At 41.1% G+C, this 16,938-nt stretch overlaps 1 protein-coding gene across 7 annotated transcripts in view; it reads right to left on the reverse strand.

Moving 5' to 3' along the window:
- Positions 1-16,938, reverse strand: part of ITPR1 (inositol 1,4,5-trisphosphate receptor type 1) — a 324,913-nt gene that overhangs the window by 127,888 nt on the left and 180,087 nt on the right. For all 7 annotated transcript variants that reach the window (XM_029918487.1, XM_029918486.1, XM_029918483.1 and 4 more), the window contains 6 exons: positions 15,542-15,742; positions 13,204-13,455; positions 11,546-11,671; positions 9,199-9,327; positions 4,818-4,938; positions 2,134-2,318 (listed from right to left, as the gene is read on the reverse strand). In XM_029918487.1, the coding sequence (XP_029774347.1) occupies positions 2,134-2,318; positions 4,818-4,938; positions 9,199-9,327; positions 11,546-11,671; positions 13,204-13,455; positions 15,542-15,742 (1,014 nt within the window). The remainder of the gene's footprint in view (positions 1-2,133; positions 2,319-4,817; positions 4,939-9,198; positions 9,328-11,545; positions 11,672-13,203; positions 13,456-15,541; positions 15,743-16,938) is intronic.

Below are 16,938 nucleotides of genomic sequence, written 5' to 3' on the forward strand. Positions count from 1 at the left end.
GACTTAAGAATTCCTTCCTATCTTCCCAGCCCCATGGGCTCCAGCCACACTAACCTTCTTTTGGTCTCTGAGTGCACCACATTTGGTCCTGTTTAATGTTCTTTTCACATGCTGTTTCCCTCCCTTCTGTTTTTCTTTAAGCAAGTCCTACATTGCTTAAAGCAAGTTTGATCTTGGATCAAACGTCACTCCTCAATGATGCCTTCCTGGATCACCATCTCAGATCTGGGCATAATTAGGTTCCTTATCATCTTTCTGTAGCACTACCCACTCCTCTGCAACATGGTCTTTGTTGCCATTTTACTTTTACCTGTGTGATTAGCTGACTAATGCCTGTTTCCCTTCCAAAACTTGAGAATCTATGAAGGCAAAGATCATTTGTGGTTTTGCTCACCATCGTATCCCAGTGCCTAACATGTGTGGGGCTAATGAATGAATTTTTAGGCAGATTATGTAACCTCACAGAGACTCATTTGTTTTATCTAATGATCACTGTTATAATCTCCACAGAAATGATAGTAACAGTAATACTCGTAATAGCGCCTGCAACTGATCAAGTGCTTACTATGTGCCAGGCTCTGTTCTATGGGGGGTATACTCTATTTTCCAAAGACGGCCATCACAATATATCTTATGTTACATATTCTTCTTACACTGTGTCACTGACATTCTTCCCATCAAATGGTGGTCTATGTTCCCTTCCCTTGAACCTCAAGGAGACACTTGTCACTGCCTTGACCAACAGAAATTGAAATAAGTGATGCTATGTGGTTTCTGAAACCATGTCATAAAGGCAATATAGCCTTTACTTGTCTCTCCCTAGAGATGCTCATCTTGGGACCCACCTGTCATGTAATGAGAAAGGGCAGACCACATGGGGAGACTACAGGTGGGTGTTTCAGTTGACAACTCCAGATGAGGTCCCAGCATCTACTGCCAAACATGTTCCAGACACAGCTGCCAACTGACCTTGACTGCATTCTAAACCCTGAGTGATAGACACCTTACTGAGCCCAGTCAACCTCTAAGCAGAACAAGAGAATGAAAAACATGGTGTGGTGATTTGTCAGGCAGGCACAGATAACTGGAATATGTATCAACGCCCGTGGGCCTCACATGAACCCTGTAGTAGGTGTTACCATTATGCTATTTTATAAATGAGCAAACTGAGGCCGAGAGAAGTGAAGTAACCTTCCCAACGACATACCACTTCTAAACAGTGGGGTCAGGAGTTGACTCTAGGCACTGGCTGGAGATCATGCTCTTAACTGCTGCAGCAGGTTTGTTTAAAGGGTCTGAGACTCCGCAACTATGGCCCACGTCCTACCTATGAGATTGTCACTTGAGGTGCTTGTGTGAAGAGGATGTTCATGTTATGATGTAGGTGTAAGTGTTTCACATGCACCTAATATTCACTACTCTCCCCTCAACAAAGGGACAGATCTCTCCATAGGTGCTAAAAAAAAAAAAAGTAAAATCTAGGTACAATTTAGTAATGGTTTTATTTTCATTTGACTCATTCTGATAAAAAACCTCTTCTCTCGGGCCCTATTATACTTGTTTACTTGATTCAAGACAGTAAATATCCCAGAGTGACTAAAAAAAAACAACGGAGCTCTTATGCCCTTATTCTGAGTATCCTTTTATAATACTTAACTATTCCTTCCTAAAAAGAGCAGTCCTCACTCTTCATAAAGAAATCTGTCAATCTGGGGCCGTCTGGGTGGCTCAGTTAAGCACCTGACTCTGGGATTCAGGTCAGGTCATGATCTCTTGGTTCCATGGGTTCAAACCCATACTGAGATCTGCACTGACAGTATGGAGGCTACTTGGGATTCTTGCCCCTATCCCACTTGCACGCTCTCAAAATAAGTAAACTTAAAAAAAACAAAAAAACAAATCTGTCAACCTATGAAAAACCTTTAAAAACCATGACTTTTTCAGGAGCCTTTCTCTTCTCAAGTAGCTTTGTATTCTTGGTCCTACACACATTACTGTGCCTGACTAGCCATTCATATGCTGACATATCTCTAGGGCCAATCTTCGATTTTCTCTGGCTCATGGAACCACTGCTTTGTGGGAACCACCTCAGGCCTGTTTCAGGTTCACTCCTCTCTCCAGGCCTGGCATTACCTGCAATCTCTCAATGATATTCCGGTAGTCTCTGGAAGCCGCCAGAACAGAGTCTCTGCGAGCCGCATTGCGGGCAGTCAGTCGCCAATTCATGGCAGTTTTCTGCACAATGTTGTGGGACTTCAGGAAGAGATTGTTGACTTGGCTATCCAGGTCCACAGGAATAGCGATGGCCCGGCTCTTGGCTACACAGAAGAAAGATGACTCATGAGCCTTCAACTTGCACAGGAGATGCCTTACAGACAGAGTTAACTCCCTCCATCAACCCTTAGGCAGATTCTTCCATGCCTGCAATAGGTCATGTGCATGCTAGTGAATGTGAATGTTGAGGAGCTCAAATGAACTTTGACATTCTTAGGTCGGGGCTTTTCAATATGAATTCTAGGGGGCAGTGGCTCTGAGGTATGTTAAAATGTTTTAAGGTCAAAGTTTAGGTAAGTCACAGTTAAACTTTAATGGGTTTCCTCAATGAATGGCATCTTAAGGTCTCCCATGTTATTCTAAAGAAAGGGAATTCATTTGGCCAACAAACTGTTTTTCCAAAAATTCTCTCTCAGTGGTATCCTATACAACAATCTACAAAATGTCAATTTACACCAAACATAAATCAAAAGATAACATTTATAAGAACATAAGTTATTCTTTGTATTCGGGCTCTTCTCTTTCCCTCTTAAAAAAAAGCTCCAGTCTAATCATGAGAAAACTGACAAGTCTACAAGGGGGGATAATCTACAAGAAACCTGAATAGTACTCTCCAAGACTATTAATGTCATAAAACAAAAACAAAAACAAACAAAACAAGGTTAGTCTGAGAAACTGTTGTAGACCAGAGGGCACTGGGGAGGCATTACACCTAAATGCAATATGGCAGCCTAGATTGAATCCTAGATTGATTTTTTTCATTGATGGAAAACGTAGCGCCAAATGTGGAGTTTAGCTCATAGCTATGGGCCAACATCAGTTTCATAGCTTGTACTAACATACCCCGGTGATATAAGATGCTGACGGTGGGGGGAAGCTGTGTGAGGAGTACATGGGAACCGTGTGTGTTGTCTTGGCAACTTTCCTATAAACCTAAAATTATTCCAAAATAAAAAGTTTAATTAAACTTTTTAAAGAGGAACATAACTAAGACTAACAATCCTTTTTTTCAATATGGAAAAATCCAACAACCTCTAAAAAACAAGACAACGATTTCGTGTCTTGAATGCTTCATAGGACCAGAGCAAAGAAGGTGTTAGATTATCCGTATCTAATTGAAAAAACAACTCTGGCACTCTGAAAGAAGAAATCTGAGAAGTAAAGGTTTATGTCTCAGTCAAAATCAAAAACCCCACACAAAACAAAACACAATTTGGGGCAAGAAACCATCAGCCAATCAACAAATTTCTAAAAGTTTATTTTAGTAAGAAATATGGGGGAGGGGAATATGAATAATATCAAAAGCAGGATGCACAGCATACACTCAGCTAAAAACTATGTGCCGTAGATACCGCTTTTGGAAAGGAACAATGAAAATAGCGAACTTTGGGTGTGGTTTGAGTTGGGAGAAGGTATTTCTCAAGGGACAGAAGTCTGAATTCCTGAGGTGAGTGTGCTGTGTTTTCATGCTCTGCCATTTTGCAGACATCAATTCTTCTTGGCTTTTCTCCTCACGGCCAAGACTATTAAAACATTTCATCTCCCTAATGAGTGTTGAGCTAGTCGACTCAGCAACCTGCCCAAATTTCAACCACGAGCTTCCTGATGCATAATCCTATGTGGGCAGAGAACAGGGTTTTGGGGATACTGTCCCGGAGCCCTGGATCTGAGCTATCCCAACATGAACCTGTAACGTTCACACTTTCTAAAGCTTCACATCTTATTGTGAGACAGTGCTGCATAAATAGTAAAAAGACACCAATGCCTACTACAGGAGAGTCAGGGAAATCCAGATGGGATGACTGAAATCAAGCAAGAAACCCTCACCAACACAATCTGTAGTTGCTGGACAGCTACTCAATAGTCTGAGAACCCGACTTGCCTCCTGCCCTGCCTGTCTGCAGGGATGTAAAGAGACAGCTCTTCTTAAATTTAGGCACAACGATAGCCCCTTGCTTCACATTTATGAAGGGGAGCAGGGCCAAGTAACAGAGTCTGATAAAGTCAGGGTGAAGGGAGCAGTCATTTTCAGAGCTGCCAGGGAGGTGACAAGTGAGGGGCGGGGAAGAGGGAATGGAGAACCATTTAACATTGGCGGGCAGTATGGAGCAGTGTACTTTTCTGAGAAAGGGTGCCCCCCTGGGATTGGACGTGCACTTTGCAGGAAAAAAAGTTCCTGTGTGGTCAATACACTTACTGGAGTAAACAAATTAGTTTCTCGAGAGGGACTTCCCAGGGCCTTGAATAAGCGTGTATGCAAGGGTGTGTGCCAAGAGTTGTCTGACATTTAACCTGCACCTTTACTTTTCAAAGCCTCTCTCTTTGGGACTTACTGGCTCCTCATTTTGGGAGACGCTGGCTTGGTAGATGAAAGAAGGCAAGGGTTAGCTATCAAGAGACCTCCAGTCCTGTTCTGCCTCAGCCAGCTTCCTGTGTGTGGGACTTGAGAAGAGCTGTAACACGTGCTCAAGAGAATGATGGCCTTTATTGCTGTTAACTAACTCAATGTCATCATGTTATTCCAAATCGCAATGATAGCTTACCTACATCAGAGAGCACCCGAATACAGCTCTCCACAGAGGCTTTTTGGCTCGGCATTAACCAGTTGCAGTGATAAACCCTGAACACACCTTGTAGCAGTTGCACAAAGACAGGCTGGCGAGTCTGTAAGGAAGAGAGGCCAAGAGACACGTGACTTTTCCGGAGATCACTGATACGCCAATCAGAAACAGATATTGTGCTGCACTGTGAGTTCATGGTAGTGGACCCTTTGTAAGTGTGAGATTGGACCCTTTGCAAGAGTGAGAAGGGCTGACTGGTTATGAGTAGAATTCCAGAAGCTGCCTAGCCAAAGGAGGAAAAAATTTAAAGCATTTTAAGGCCATGTACAAACTTGACATGTACAAACATGTACATTCAAGTCTGACCACAAGAATGAACAGCAAACGTGTATTCCTATCCAGTTACCAACTAGCTATTTGACTTAAGGCAAATTAGCTCACATCTCTGAGCTTTAACTTCTTCCAATACGTAAAATAAGTGGTTGAGGCAGAATAATCCAAAGTTGTTTCCAGACATTATATTCTATACAGAGAACATATTTTTGATCAGGAAAAACTAACTGATAAGTGAATCTCACCAAGAATGCTTACTCATTTCTAGCAGTGTCTTCCTTGATATAGACAGAATAGAATTCTGCTGTTACTCTTTAGTATTCATTTACTACAGATGAGTCCTGGGAAGTTAAATACATCATAGGCTTTATTCTATGACCGTATAAATTTGTGCTCTTTTTAAAATAAAAGAACTCAAATATTTACTTAATCAGTTTGATGGTGATTTCTGAATGCATTTTGAAGTTATAATTTTGGTCTCTATGCACTTGGATTCAAGTAGCTTTGGACTTGTTTTAGTTTATAGGAAGAGGACTTGCATAGCCCCTCCAAAAAACAGCAGGACATAATAAAAAAAAATAGTGAAACACTCAAGAAAAGTTTCTGAGATGAAAGAAAAAAAACATGGTGCTAGGGGAAAAAGGAAGTCTATTACAAGTAAACACAACAGGTCAATAAGAATTCAGAACCTCTTTTATGAACAACCTTTGGATAACATACACTTATCAAGCATCACATACCTCAAGTGAAAGCTCATTGGAGGCCTCAAAACTAACAATCATATGGCATATGGATTGCCTTAATGCCATAAATAAGAAATGGAAGCCCGGAAAGGTCAAGAGAAAGTATCCAAAAGAACTAATAAGTGGTGCCAGAGCACTGAGTCAACCTCAGGGCTCTCTGATGCTGACAATCTATGCTCTTTCCACCTGCAAAGTTCACCTGCAAACCAGAATCTCATTGTCTTCTTCAGAAGTACTTTCTCTTCTACACCTCACTGCTATCCAGGACCATAAACTGTGTTACTAATAAAGGACAAGATCACAGAGAGCCTGAGAAATTGGCTGCAAAACTCTGATATTTAGCTCCTGAACACAATGGTCCCAATGAGAGGAGCCGTTTATGGAGAACACTTCACACATGCCAAAGGCTAAGTGCTTTCTGCATATCTCACTGAACCCTTACCATGACTGAAGGAAGTAAGCAGTGGTATTATCACCCACCCCACTGGCTAGTATGTGTTAGAATTGGGACAGGAACCCAACATCCAAACTCAAAGAAAGTAGTATCCTTTGAAAAAATTAATTTAATTCAACCAGTATTTATTGGGCATTTGCTCTGTTCCCGTCTCACCTCTCGATAAACAAAAGATGAATACATTAGCCAGTGTAGCTGCCTCCTAATGATCCACTCCAATGGGCAATCTTGGGCTGTGAGCTCACTCAACCTCTCTGACTAAAGGACATGGCTGCCCATCACCTTCTTGGTAAAATCCCCCCTTCTCTTAGATCCTGAAGCCCTGCTTGCTCCCAGATCCACCCCTGCCCGCCTGATAAAGGGAAGACCTTCCTCTGGCCTCTTTTAGATGCTATCTTTATATGTGCTCCGACCAGTCTCTTCTAGAAAGCCACTTCATTTTCCCAGCCGTGACTTCAACTAGCAAATGTTTATATCCGGATTCTACCACTCCACTCTCCTGAGTCGCATGGACTCATTCACTTACTCAGTGAATCAGCATCTCTGAGGTCCCAATCACAAAACCAGCTACAAGGGACAGAGCAGTATCTAAGACAACTCTGCATATAGGCATAGTTATGTCCTCCTTACTGTAGCTTGTGGTCTAGCGGGAAAATACAAGATCCTATTTACTAAGCACCTACTCTGTGCCAGACATTATGCTAGATGTTTGACAAATATTTTTCTCTAGTGCTCGCGATAACCTGCAAGGCTGATATTACAGCCCTGTTTCAAATGTAAGAAAGGTTCTGAAGTTCCATGACGAAGCCAAGTTCACAGAGCTGGTGAGGCAATGAGTGCAGATTTGAAACCAGCTTTATCCTGCCCTAAGCCTCCAGAATTCTATCCTTCTTCCCTGGATCCCACGGTCCCAGCTGCCTCCTGGACATTCCACTGGCAATAAATAAATAAATAACAAAATAAATATGACACAGCCAAACCCAAGCTTGCCATTTTCCTTCCTCATATGCTTGGGTTGAAAGAAAAGAAGGAAAAAACCAAACAAACAAAGAAGGCAGCCAGGAAGGAGGTAAAAATCTAGCTGGGGAAATGACGCATATACTTTCCAGAATATAAACAAGACAAGCCATGAGAACTCCAGAAATAGTATTCCTTGAAAATAAATGCTCTAAAAAGCCATAAAAAAAAAAAAAAAACCCAAAGCTAAAATCCACTCCGGATTTTGTATTCTATGTATATATGGACAACCTAGGTCTCGCTTGGGACTTACAACATTTATACTGAAGATATAATCTCTCTGACAATTCTGGCTTATTTAGGTGGTCCAAAAACTGGTTTCAGAGTAAGACAATATGAGGAGAGAGCAGTGACCAAGATGGAAAACCAAAACTCACGCTCCTATTTAGTGGTTTTCCAATTAATGTGATTGATTCGCTTTGACATTTGGGTCTTGCAATACTGTTTCACAATCCATAGGAGAATAGGCATTGCCATGAGGATTGTCACTTTAAATCACAAAAGCAGCAAGTCCAATCTTAGTAACCACAGCAGCTTTCCTGGCTGTCTCTCAGCATAATAGTACTTGGTAAAGAACATGTTCTGGCCCCCAGCAACTCATGTGCTTGGGATCCAACCAGTTTCTGCTCCCCAATTACTCAAGAACATGTACAGACATTTGAAAGATAGCATTCTAACTTTGTGATATGTTAGCTTAATTACCAGCTTTTATAGTTATTTCTAACCAAACAGGAGGTTACCAATAGTCCCTAGGAAATGTAACTCACTAAAAATTTCACAATTCAAGTTTCAGAGTCAGAAAAAAAGTAGGTTGAAATCATAGTTATGCCACTTAATGGCTGTGACCATGACTCAGCATGGTAATTAAACTTTCTGAGCCTCAGTTTTTGCAGCTGCAAAATGGAAATAGTATCTCCCTCGTAGACTGTACTAAACTTATATGAACCCTTTGTTTATTAATGAAATAAAACAGTATCTGATAAACATACTAGTGAGTATGATACTACCATGAATCACTCTTCCCTTGGAGAATCTACCTTCATTAGGATTATCTGTCTATAATGCAACAACTCTGGGCCATCCATCAACCCCAGGACAGCCTCTACCTCTTTCTATGACAAAGACAGTTACTATTTCTCTTCTGATCACTGGAGACCAAGGCCAACTTCCATCCTGCAGGCTCTACAAATGCACCTGCTGCACAGCAGTTAACCCGGACCTAAGTTATAAAAAGAAGAGCGATGTTTCCAAGTCAAGGAATGAAATGATCTCTCAGACCCATGGATTGAAAACCTTGAGACCGTACAGTGAGAGCCAGCAGGCAGGGCTACTGCACTGCAGAGCCCAGGAGTACCACACACCAAGGAGTTCGCATGCCCGCGATGCTGTGCAGCACACCAGCCCTGCGGTCACGGCAAAATGACCCCTCACTCCGGCCGTGCAGTACTCTGGATGAGCTCTAGACACGCACTTGAGGAGTTAACGTGGAGATTTCCAAACGTGTTTTTAAAAAGCATTAATAACAGGCTAGACCTATTTGAAAGCTGCTTCTTCTCCTAAGATTAGAAGGGAGGAATCAACAAGACTGAAAAGAGAAGAAAAGGCATTTTAAAGAAAAAAAAAATCAACAATCAATAGAACCATCTGGTAAAGAAAAATATCCTCAGGTGCTTCTTTATCCAAGGGACTCCAGAGAAAGAAACGGATCTCGTACCCATGAAGGTTCATGTGTAGCAGCTGCTCACTGCCCAATCAGCACCGACAGCCACTGCTGAAGCTGTGTCATGAGCGCCCTGCTCCTGCCTGTGTTTCTTACCTGCAGAGTAGTACTCTGGTCGGAGAAGGGAGAACTGAAGAAGGTAGTAACGATACTCATGACAATTTCAGTAACATACTTCTCCAAAATGGAGTCTGCATGCTTCCTGTCACTTGTGTTGTTACAGGCCTGCAAGGCAAATGGATGCTTTAGACATTACACACAAACCTGCAGATCAGCTGTAGAATTAAGACCTCTATAACCACTCTGATGATTTTAACAAATGAAAGTAAAGGCTTGAAATAACAACAACAACAAATCATGCAGAAAGAGAAGCTGATCAGCTCGAGTATCTCAGTATAGACTCAAAACAAAATAGGCAAGGGACCGGGGCACCTGGGTGGCTGAGTCTGTTAAGCAGCTGACTTCGGCTCAGGTCATGGTCTCATGGTTTGTGGGTTTGAACCCCGTGATGACAGCTCAGAGGCTGGAGCCTGTCTCGAATTCTGTGTCTCACTCTCTCTCTGCCCCTCCCATGCTCATGCTCTCTCACGAAAATAAACAAAATTTTAAACAATTGTTTTTAAATTGGTATGGGACCTACAGGGCCATTGCTTCCAAATTCCTAGCCATGTGTGGCAAATCTAACACCTTAAAAGGCAAGAAGAAGCATAGTAACTATAGTTGTCTATATTTTCCCCTAAAAGTGAACTGCCCTCCTGATTAAGCCATTCATCTGTTGTAGGCCATGGTTTGCTAAGTGATAGGATCAAGAAGATCAAATATATCAGGTCCATTGTGTGTGACATTCTCCAACACTACAACACTCTTCCATTCAATAAAAATGTTACTGCAGCGTAACATAAAGTTGTCAAATTACTATGTTGTACAATGAACTAATATAACATTGTGGGCCAACCACACGTCAGTCAATTTAAAAAAGTTACTGACAGGCAATACTGTTGAAAATAGCAGGCTGTGAGTCAAAATCATTGATGTCATAGATTTGGGGTGAGAGACTTCAGTTTACTTCCATTATATACTTAATTTTGCTGCTTAAAATAAGATTATACATTCAGAGGAAAAGATTTAGAAACTACACTTTTAAAATCAAGTTTTATTATTAAATTTATTAGTGCTATAATTTGAGACATAACTTTGCTTGTAATACAAATTTATGAAGGGCAAAAATATGAAGTTTTAATAACTGCCATATTCTAAGCTTAATGCTGAGCAGCTTAGACACATTCAGAGAATGAAGTTAGTAACTGATTTTACATTTCTGAATAATGTAATGTAGAGTCAGCACAGTTACAGGCTAGTGGCTTTAATAAATAAAGTTTTATTGGAACACAGCCATGCCCACCTATTTACATATTGTCATGGCTGCTTTCAAACTACCAGGGCAGAATTGAGTAGCTGGGTCAGAGAACAGATGGACCACAAAGCTGAACATATTTAATATCTGGTCCTTTACAGAAAATTGTGTTCAGCCCTCATTAAAAAAGAAAAAGAAAATAAAACAAGAAAAACCCCACAAAAACCAGAGCAGGCTTTCCATTTCAATGTCCAAGCCAGATTTGATGGGATTCAAAGACTAGGAGGGATTTGAGATTTAAAAAAATATATATGTATACATTTGTCTGTGACACCAACATGTGAGTATTATTAAACAGAGATCTTGATTAGAAAGAAAACAAGGTCTTGCAGGCTGTCTTACACTGTAATTGTACCATCAAGCAGAAAATATCAGTGTAGGACTCTACAAAGCACCTTTCTTATTAACATGACGATTTCAAAATTCATCTTACAATTATTCTTTCAAAAATCTGGTGAACAGCACCCCTCTCCCAAATTCACCACCACAAAACTCATTGTACATCCATGGTGTGCCCGTTAGGCAGTGGTCTTGCAGCTTTAGAATCAGTATTGAGCTCAAAGCAAAACCAAACCAGAGTATGAAGCCCATCCCAACTGCTGGGTCACAAGAGCAGATGCAAAGGGAAGCGCTTTGCAGAATCCTTACACCAGACTGAAGGAGATAAATACTCGAGCTCAGGATGGTGTCCTTCAAGGAGAGAGACTGTCAAGGAAAAGAAAACTTTTAAATGTGATTTTAGTATGTCTCCGATTATTATTTACAAATCAATCCATAAAGGATGAAATAAAAAGCAGAAATAATCCATCTTTCTGACACGTGATAAATAAAATCTATTCTATTCTCATCAGGAGGTAAAAGGGAGAAAGAAATGAGGCGTGTGCAAAGGCAGAGCCACATCTGACGCCCCACGTCATATGAGCAAGTTGAGATGACGTGAATATCTTCCTCATGCCTGCATAAGGATGTCCAGACACACGCACATCCACGAACACTTCTGCTCTGCCCACCAGTTCCAGAAAGCCTCACCCTGCAGATGTCTACAAGGAAGTTCTCAAACAATTTCCACATGTGATTGCTGGTGTAAATCTCCTTCATTTCCACCTCGGTATCCACATAGCAGTGATTAAGGAAGTTAATGTAGGCAATTTTAACCTGAAGACAGAAAAAGATGTTTCTGAGAAACTAATTTGGTATACGTGGAATCAAAGAAATGCAAATCAAAACTATGTCAAAACACCATTTTCATCTGTCAGATAAATAAGAGTCCTAAAGTCTGATAAAATGCTGTGTGGACAAGGCTGTGAGAAAAATGCAATGTTTTTTTTCTCCTTTATGATAGTCGTCAGTTATTAATTGTCTAATTTTATTAGCATAAGCCAGTTGAATAGCCATGCAGGGCAATTATAGTACATCCATAAATAAACTTTTTGTGTAACTGTTAAAAAGGAATGTGGAATAACTTTATGGACAGATAAGATAAAAGAACAACAGTGTATCCGGAATGTTGTCTTTGTGCTTGGGGGAAAAAAAACAGAGGGAATGGGGGAATGAATATTTATTTGCATTTTTTTTAATGTTTTATTTATTTTTGATACAGAGAGAGACAGAGCATGAGAAGGGGAGGGGCAGAGAGAGAAGGAGACACAGAACCAGAAGCAGGTTCCAGGCTCTGAGCTAACTGTCAGCACAGAGCCTGACGCGGGGCTCGAACCCACGAACGTGAGATCTGACCTGAGCTGAAGTCGGAGGCTTAACCGACTGAGCCACCCAGGCGACCCTGCATTTGTTTTTATACAGAACTCTAGAAGGATATACAAGAACATAATAAATAATTTTCTGTGGGGTGGGAGGGGACGGATTAGGAGATGTGTCATAGTTTATGGTTTTATAGTCCCTGCTATTTGAGCTTTTCATAATGTATCAACTTTTCAAAAATCATCTAAAAACAAAACATGTATATTTGATCTATACTTTATATACTATAAATAACCATATGTATATTTAATGTAAGATTAAGTTACTAGTATATATTTTAAACAAATACAAAATACATATTGTATCTGCTATAAATATATGCGTATTTAGCTTAAGATATAAATTAATGGTATGTATTTTAAACATACAAAGCAAAATATAAGCAGTATGATTCACTGTACTTGCTGTCACTGTTGTTACTGGCCGATACATATGAACAAGGAAACAGAAAGCTTGGAAGAAAGCATTTCAAAAATCTAACAGGAATTTATGATGGGTTGCGGAATTTTAGATTATTTTAATTTTCCTCTCATTCCTAAATATTTTATAATTGTCATTCATTAGTTTTGTGATACACATTTTCATTTTCAAGAATATACTTGCAAAACAGGTCTTACATGCACACGAACCACATCGCAAACCACTCCACCTCATTTTTCAGACATTCATCCCAATCAAATACTCTCTGCTCAACAGGCTCAATGGTTAGTTTCCAAAAGCAGAAACACAGAAGCAGATTCCCACTCTTTTCAAGGAGACATCAAGAAGACTAACATCCCCCCGACATTTTTCATGCACAAAACTGGCATTTGAGAAAATTTTTCCTCACTACAAAATGAGTTTCAGGTCTCATCAGCACTGTGAGGTCCCATCTGAGCTGGCCGCAGGTCCACATGCCACATGCAGAGACATGTGGAGAGCTTGCTCACCTCGGGGATGCAGTCCTCATGGGTCACCACACGGACAATGTCATCCAGTGGGAGCAGAGAGTTGCACTTTATCTCTGTGTAGACATTCTTGCCCTCAGTGCACACAGCCAAGAGCTCGACCAGGTGAATGTGGTACATGAGAGGACTGTTCTCATCCATCCGGTCCCGCTCCGACCGCATCATCTGGATTAGGGTCTGGAAAGAGGCTCTGTCATTGTAGAACACGAGGACGTCCTCTCCCGAATTAACCAGCTACAGAAAGAATGGGGCTTGCTTAGAACATGAACTCGCAGACGTGGGGACATTTAAAAAATATCTATTCACAGGAAAGAGAGATGTTCTGTCAGCATTTGCTTTCTAAAACCAGTCTCACCTATATTACTAAATTCATCTAAACTTCATTGGTTTAAGATTAAAGAACAACTGAAAATCTTCAGCAGCGTTATTCCAGTTGACAGATACAGGTAGAGGACAGTGGCCCTAAAAAATACTGGGGGAAGACGAAGTCTGCAGACCAGCATTCACATATCAAGCAGAAATGCAGATTGCAAGCTGGCACTTTTATTTCCAAACCTAACAATGGAGCTATGATTTTTCTACTTAAAAATATTTACAGGGACGTTTGGGTGACTCAATTGGTCGAGTGTCCACCCGACCGCTGGTTTCGGCTCAGGACATGATATCCTGATTTGCGAGACTGAGGCTGGTGTCAGGCTCTGCGCTGATGGTACAAATTCTCTCTCCCTTTCTGCCCCTGCCCCACCTCAAAATACATAAACATTTTAAAAAATGTTTCCATCTCTGGGCTGCCTGGGTGGCTCAGTTGGTTAAGCATCTGTCTTCGGTTCAGGTCATGATCTCAAGGTTCTTGAGATTGAGCCCCGCGTCGGGCTCTCTGCTGACAGCTCAGAGCTTGAAGCCTGCTTCAGATTCTCTGTCTCCTCCCATTACCCCCCCTCAAAAATATATAAACATATTTTAATGTTTCCATCTTTTTATGTCTGAAAAGCAGTATCCCTCCCACAAGTCTCTCACACAGTGCCTTCTCTCTTCACAATTACCAATTACCCAGTTCTCAAGACACGCCTAACTTTCAACACTCATCAAAAAATCAAGGCATTCCTACTTATAACTTTTCCCTAGGACTGTCTGGGGCTTCTCATAAACCTACTTAAGAATAAATCAATTTCAGCACCACATGAAATATGGAAGATTCAAAGAGAGCTGGCACAGAAGTCAAAATAAATATAGTCAATATTACTTACATAATAACATCTAAACTTTATAGGCTCTAAGTGCCAAATACTGTGATAAATACATCACATGGATCACCTAACCTCTTTGTGCCTCAGTTTTGTCCGTGAAACTGAGAACAAAGAAGATAATGAACTCACGGTGCTGTCATGTGGGTTAAATAAATGATTATATGTCAACTGCTTAGAGCCCTGACTAGGGTATGGCAGGGTTCCAATAAACGTTAGCTGTCATTGTCACCATTGTTTCAAGGAGTTTGCATACTGGCTCCTCAGGTGAACATAGCTACACCTTCTTTTACAAAAATGCACGCTGAGGGTTGAGCACATTGAGACATCACACGGCCAGTAAGGAAGTACAGCCTACATTCATATCCCAGGTAAGTCGATTCTTCAGTTATGCAACACTACCTCCCACTGGTATCATGTGTTCTTTATTGGAGGAGATTTTAAATCCAAGTGGTAGGTGGATGTACTTAAGGTTTCATTTTTTTAAACAGGTGGACAGATGAATCAGAGTGTGTCTGAAAGGTGTGGCAGAGGGGCTTCTTGGTCAGCAGCATCCATGCGGCACTGACTGCCCACAGAGAACCAAGTCGGACTTTGTCCCAACCCCACGGCCTAGCTTCTTCTCAAGAATCATCAAGCATCAATTCTTCTAGCTAATGAAGTCAGTGATTAAAGAAAAGTCACATAACCCATAGGAACATAGGCTCTTCTGGCTCACTGGTTTCTATCCACATTTAATCTCTATTCCTTTTTTTTTTTTTTTTTTTTTTTTGGTTCGTTATTCTTGGTTTTAAATTCCCTCTCTCAGAAGACTCTGATCCAAAATTCCTCAAAATATTAAAAAGATTCACTGCTATGAAAACCTGGTCAGACTCTTGTTTACACACACACACACACACACACACACACACACACACACACACAATTTATGCTCACAAACACACTCTCACACAAACCACAGTTATGTTTTGTCCCTTTATGTGGCTCCAGCAGAGGGTGCCAGTTCATACAGAGTAGTAATTTAAGAATCTGTAAGGAACACCAGAGATAGGTATATGGAAATAAGCAGTTGTTACCTCAGCCATAACCATGTCTTGGCACTTTTTAATGAACTTCCCTTCTGCCTTGACTATCGTCTGCAAGAACTTGATGTACTGGACGTTCCGACCGTGAGTCTCGATGCAGTGAACAAAGTGCTGGACGACCCTCTCATTGATCTCACTGCAGAGCTGGAAGTTGTTCATGAAGATGTGCTGCATGGTTACTGCCTCCAGGATCTGATGCAAGAGTCAGGGCAGAAACATGGGGAAATCAAGTACAAAGTCAGAGAGAGTCCACCGAAACACAGAGAAGCATTTAAACCCGTGAAGAGATGGCTCTCCTTTCTCACTTCTGTACTGCCTTCTTTTATAATAAACCTTCTCAATCATGTATAATAAACACATAGAAAGGGAAACAACTAGTACTCAGCTCAATGAACTACGAAGGGAACCCCAGCACCCAGACCAAGAAACAAAATGCCTCACCACCCAATTTAACTACTTTGATTTCTGCAACCACAGATTAGTTTTGCTGGTTTTTGAGCCTCCTGTACTCTCTTCTGCCGATTTCTTTAGCTCATTAGTACACTTGCGATGCTGTCAACATGTTGCTGCATGTAGCAGCACATGGGATATACTGCTATGTATATCCCATGGCATGAATAAACCACAGTGTGCGGATCTTTTCTATTGCTGATGGGCATTGGGCGGGGGTATCCAGTTTAATGGCAGGTTTTAATGGCACTACTCTTAGCACAAATAGGGCTGCTCTGGGCATTCTTGAACAAGTCTTGTGGTAAACTTTAATGTGTGTGCCTTTCTGTTGGGTTTATATCCAAGAGTGGAACTGCTGAGTTGCAGAGTATAAACGTTTGGCTTTAAAAGTACTTCTCAATGGGGGCAACTGGGTTAAGGATCCAAGTTCGGCTCAGGTCGTGATCTCGCTGTTAGTGAGTCTGAGCCCCACATTGGGCTCTGTGATGACAGCTCAGAGCCTGGAGCCTGGAGCCTGCTTTGTATTCTGTGTGTCCCTCTCTCTCTGCCCCCCCCGCCCCCACTCACTCTGTGTCTCTCAAAAATGAATCAATGTTAAAAAAAATTTAAAAAATACTTCTCAACAGCTTTCAAAAGATAGTAACAATTTCCATTCTACACTACAGCTTTTCCATATCCTGGCTGACTTACAGCGCTGTAGGTCTCTTTGAATTGAGTCATACTGTGCTGTTCCTATCTTAGTTAATTTACACTTCCCTGATGATCACCTTGTTCCACTGACCGGCCACCTGGATATTTTTTTATTGAGTTTTCTGAGTTATTATATATTCTGGACATGAGTTCTTTATTGGACGATTGCAAAGCAAACGTCTTCTCCTACTTTGTTTTGCCGCTGGATGATCTTAATGAGCTTATCTGGTGAACAGAATTTTTATTTC

The sequence above is a fragment of the Suricata suricatta genome, chromosome 12 (assembly GCF_006229205.1).
Source record: "Suricata suricatta isolate VVHF042 chromosome 12, meerkat_22Aug2017_6uvM2_HiC, whole genome shotgun sequence".
In the NCBI taxonomy this organism is placed as follows: domain Eukaryota; kingdom Metazoa; phylum Chordata; class Mammalia; order Carnivora; family Herpestidae; genus Suricata; species Suricata suricatta.